General features: G+C 49.4%; 1 protein-coding gene across 1 annotated transcript in view; it reads left to right on the forward strand.

Annotated features, from left to right (window-relative positions):
* Positions 1–3,430: 3,430 nt before the first annotated feature.
* The window catches only part of LOC143300423 (short transient receptor potential channel 7-like), a 93,756-nt gene continuing 92,862 nt past the window's right edge, over positions 3,431–4,324 (forward strand). The window contains exon 1 of the mRNA XM_076614069.1: positions 3,431–3,621. Within this exon, the coding sequence (XP_076470184.1) occupies positions 3,481–3,621 (141 nt within the window). The 5' untranslated portion in view covers positions 3,431–3,480. The remainder of the gene's footprint in view (positions 3,622–4,324) is intronic.

Here is a 4,324-nt window from a genome sequence, read left to right on the forward strand (position 1 = left end):
ATGGGGGTTGGAGGGTGTGTGGGGGGGGGGTGGGTGGGGGGGGGGGGGGGGGGTGGTGGATACGGTAGTTGTGTATAACTTGATACATAGCCATGTACTTTTTTTGTTTGTTTTTCATTGGCATATTGACATCATTGCTTGGGATTGTTTATTGAATATTCGTTGCGGTGTCACCCAGCATTACAGCCCCATAAACAACACACCTATTCCTCCACACACACCCCCCACCTTCTTCCATATTAAATCCCCCCACACCCCAACCCCGCTGCCCCAAACTTTGTGCCTCCTTCCTTCCACCACCCCACCCCTATCCCCACCCACCCCTGTTTTTGTTTTTTTTCTTAAGGCCTGACTAAGCGCGTTGGGTTACTCTGCTGGTCAGGCATCTGCTTTGCAGATGTGGTGTAGCGTATATGGATTTGTCCGAACGCAGTGACGCCTCCTTGAGCTACTGAAACTGAAACTGAAACCGGTTTCGACTGTGACTTGGCGCAGTTGTCCTGTGACAGGTCAGTGACAGTATCGGCCCGTAGCGCGGCAGTTGGCATAGTTATAAAAGTGATTTTTTATTTTATTTCATAGGAATTTCTTCCTTACTCCCACCACCCCCCTCCCAATCGATTCCAGCATTGACCTTCCCTCCCCCCCCCAACCCCTCGCCCCCACCCACCCCCAATCTCTCTGCCACGCAACTCACAGGTCACATGGGCAGTTCAGAATATCGTCACTTCACAGCCGCATGTCCACACACAAACGGAGCAGGCAGGCGCCAGCACGCGCGCGCATCAGTGATGCCCTTCTTGTAGCAGAGCGCGTGCTACTTTGTAAGCTCGCGACAGCACGGAATTTTTAGACAATGGGAGCCGCAGCGCCTTGCGAGGCAAAACTCCACAAGTGGGTGGGCTTTGGTTTTATTTGGGGGTGTGCCTTGAAGGCTGGCGCTTTCCCTGCCTGACTCGGGCCTGGTTGATGATGGTAACACCAGCACCGGCACCACCACCACCACACACGGCTGAAGATGGGTCGAAAAGCCATGAGTGGGGAGTTTTCAATCGGCAACAAGTCTGTAGTCAGCTAAAAACTTTTTTTCCTCCGTCAGTGATGGAAACGAAAAGTTTTGTTTGAAGTTTCATGGGAGCAGGAGAAAAAAACCAAAAAAAACCTAGTGTAATCTCGCCCGCTGGTCTGTATCACTAGGGTTATAGGACTGTAGCTGTGAATGGTGTCGAACACGTAAAGTGGAAAAGCTTCCGAGGACTGTTTTCCTGTGTCGCGATAGATAACGTCTCTTGTTGGTTGTTCGTGGGTTTGTCCAGTTACACCAGTGCAATAGCAGCAGTTACACGCGCTGTCCCTTCCGCGTTTTGTCGCCTGTGTGTTTGGTCTGATGACTGGAACGAGCGACTCTCTCTCTCCGGCCAATCGACTTGTTTTCCGCGAGTTGTGTATGTATGAGTATGTGTGTGTGTGTGTGTGTGTGTGTGTGTGTGTGTGTGTGAGTGCGTTTGTGTCACTGTTGCACGAACTCGGTGACACAGGATCTTCTCGGAGGCTGGGTGCTGTGTGTTCTGTTGTTCTGTGCCAGGAACTGTCAGCTCGGTGTGTTATTTGTGTCAGTGCATGTCGCCAGTCTATCTTTATAACGCGGAAGATATGAACAAACATCAACAAAAAAAAACCCAACAAAAAACAAAAAACAAACCCAGCTTAAATCACGCTTTGGTTGTTTGCTGCAAGTTGCTCGTGCGGGCCTGGTTTCAGGGGGAAATGTCAGCTCTCAGTGCCATGTGAAGCCCGGTGTAGACTCTGAAGAGTCAGTCTGTCCCAATCTGCCCGATCATTTTTTTTCTTCTGTCAGTGGTTGGTTGCCTTGTGTTCACTTTTCTGGAACAGCCTGAAGGCGGTGCCGTGGTTGTGTGGTTTTACTAATAATTGTGTTGACTTTTGAGCTTGGCTATTGCAGTGTTCGGGTTATTTTATTTTATTTTTTTTATTCAAAGAAGAGGGTTTTCTGTTCAGATAAGAAAGGAAAAGACAACACTGTTTGTGGAGTGGCCTTTTGCAGCTTTTTATATCGTCACGATTTTTCGGTTGGAGAAGAGAGCAGAGTCCGAAGTGTATTAGAAATGTATGGCGTGTGTCTTGTTACGCGGAAAAGAGGCTGAATCGTTATTTCGGGTTATGTTTCAAACAGCAGCCACACACACACACACACACACACACCCTCGATATTTTTATATGCTGGGGAAGTATTCGCCATCATTTATTCTTTGTCTTGTATTTGGCGTGAAAGGAAGTCGTGTGTCAGTGTTGGTTATAACGGCGTGAAACACGTGATCTTCTTCTTCGTTCGTGGGCTGCAAATCCCATCGTTCACTCGTACGTACACGAGTGGGCTTTAACGTGTATGACCGTTTTTAACCCCGCGTGTAGGCAGCCATACTCAGTTTTCGGGGGTGTGCATGCTGGATATGTTCTTGTTTCCACGACCCACCGAACGCTGACATGGATTACAGGATCTTTAACGTGCGTATGTGGTCTTCTGCTTAGACAGGTGATAACTTTCCCTGTGGTATGGTGATTGTCATGTGTGTTGTTCCTTCTGGCCAGGTGGTAACACACCAATCTCTTCCCATAGAGTCTTCTTTCAGAACGTGTGTCAAATTTAGGTCCACAACTCAGCGACGATGATATTATAAACCACACCGAGTCAGTGTAAAAAAAAATTCACTACATTTAATTTTTTTTAAAGGATTGATATCTTGTGGAGGTGTAAAGGATCCTGCAAGACCGCAAGTGCGTGCGGTGGAACTGTGCTGAAGTTCTAACAGGTGTGCTGGTGCTGGGAATCAGTTGTGTACGTTGGCACGTCATACTCTGTGAAGAGATAGAAAAACGTGGTGATATGCGGTGATTCTTGAAGGAGGGTAGTGACGTACATCGTCATCATCAACATCAAAAAACAACAACCAACTTTGATCACAGTTGGTTGTTTGAGTGCTGTGAACGGGAAAGAAAATAAAACAATAAAGAAAAGGAAAGAAAAAAAGAAGACAAGACATTAAACGTCCACACAGCCAGGTGTCGTGGACCATCACACTGTTTTTTGCCGCCCTCTGATAGAACGCTCTCTATAGTCACCTCGACACCACCTTCACCTCCTTCCCCTCCGCCCCCTACACTACGCGAGACCCTCCCACCCATCCTCCCATCCTCCCAACACCCCCACTCCCACCACCACCACCCACCTACCCATAACCGATTTGACCAACCCACTCCCCCTCTCCCTCTCCTTCTCAAACTCCCTCACTCCCTGCCACCACCACCACCACCACCACTACCACCACCATGTCAAACTGGGACCGGGTGCGGAAGGGCGGGGGTGCGGGTGGGGGTCGGGGACGGGGTGGCGGCGGGGGTGGGCGGGTGGCGGGAGGAGGCGGGGGTTACTACGCCAGGGGGAAGAACAGCGCCCTGAACATGCTGGGTGTTCTGTCCCGCATCAAGATGGACATGCCGCACGGGGCGCGGGGTACGTCCACCCGGGGCTGGAGGAGGCGCACCGGGGGGTCCATCCGCTACAGCTTCAAATCCTCCACGTCCATGGACTCCCAGAAAGGGGTGAGTGTTTTGTGTGTGTGTGGTGTGTGGTGTGTGTGTAGTGTTTGTGTCACGGTGTGTGTGTGTGTGTGTGTGTGTGTGTGTGTGTCTGTGTGTGTGACGTTGTGTATGTGTGTATGTTGTGTTTGTGTGTGTGTGTAGTGTGTGTGTCACGGTGTGTGTGTTTGTGTGTGTTGTGTGTGTGTCACGGTGTGTGTGTGTATGTGTGTTGTGTGTGTGTCACGTTTTCGGTGTGTGTGTGTGTGTGTGTGTGTGTTTGTTTATGCTGTGTGTGTGTTGCGTGTTTATACTCTGTGTGTGTTGTTGTGTGTATGTGTGTGTGTGTGTGTGTGTGTGTGACGGTGTGTGTGTGTTGTATGTTTGTGTTTTGTGTGTGTTTGCGTGTGGTTTGTGTGTTTGTGTGTGTGTGTGTGTGTGTGTGTGTGTGTGTGTGTGTGTGTGTGTGTTTATGCTGTGTGTGTGTTGCGTGTTTATTGTGTGTGTGTGTGTGTGTGTGTAGTGTGGTGTGTATGTGTGTGTGTGTGTGTGTGTGTGTGTGTGTGTGTGTGTGTGTGTGTGTGTGTGTGTATGTGTGTGTGTGGTGAGAGTAAGGGACAGCCTGTCTGCTGTTTGTGTAATTGTTTTATGTGTCTGTGTGCGCGTTTGCGTGCGTATATATACGATTACGTGCGTGTTTCTCTGGAAAGGTGGGTACCATAATTGT

This window comes from Babylonia areolata, chromosome 26, assembly GCF_041734735.1.
Source record: "Babylonia areolata isolate BAREFJ2019XMU chromosome 26, ASM4173473v1, whole genome shotgun sequence".
NCBI lineage: Eukaryota > Metazoa > Mollusca > Gastropoda > Neogastropoda > Buccinidae > Babylonia > Babylonia areolata.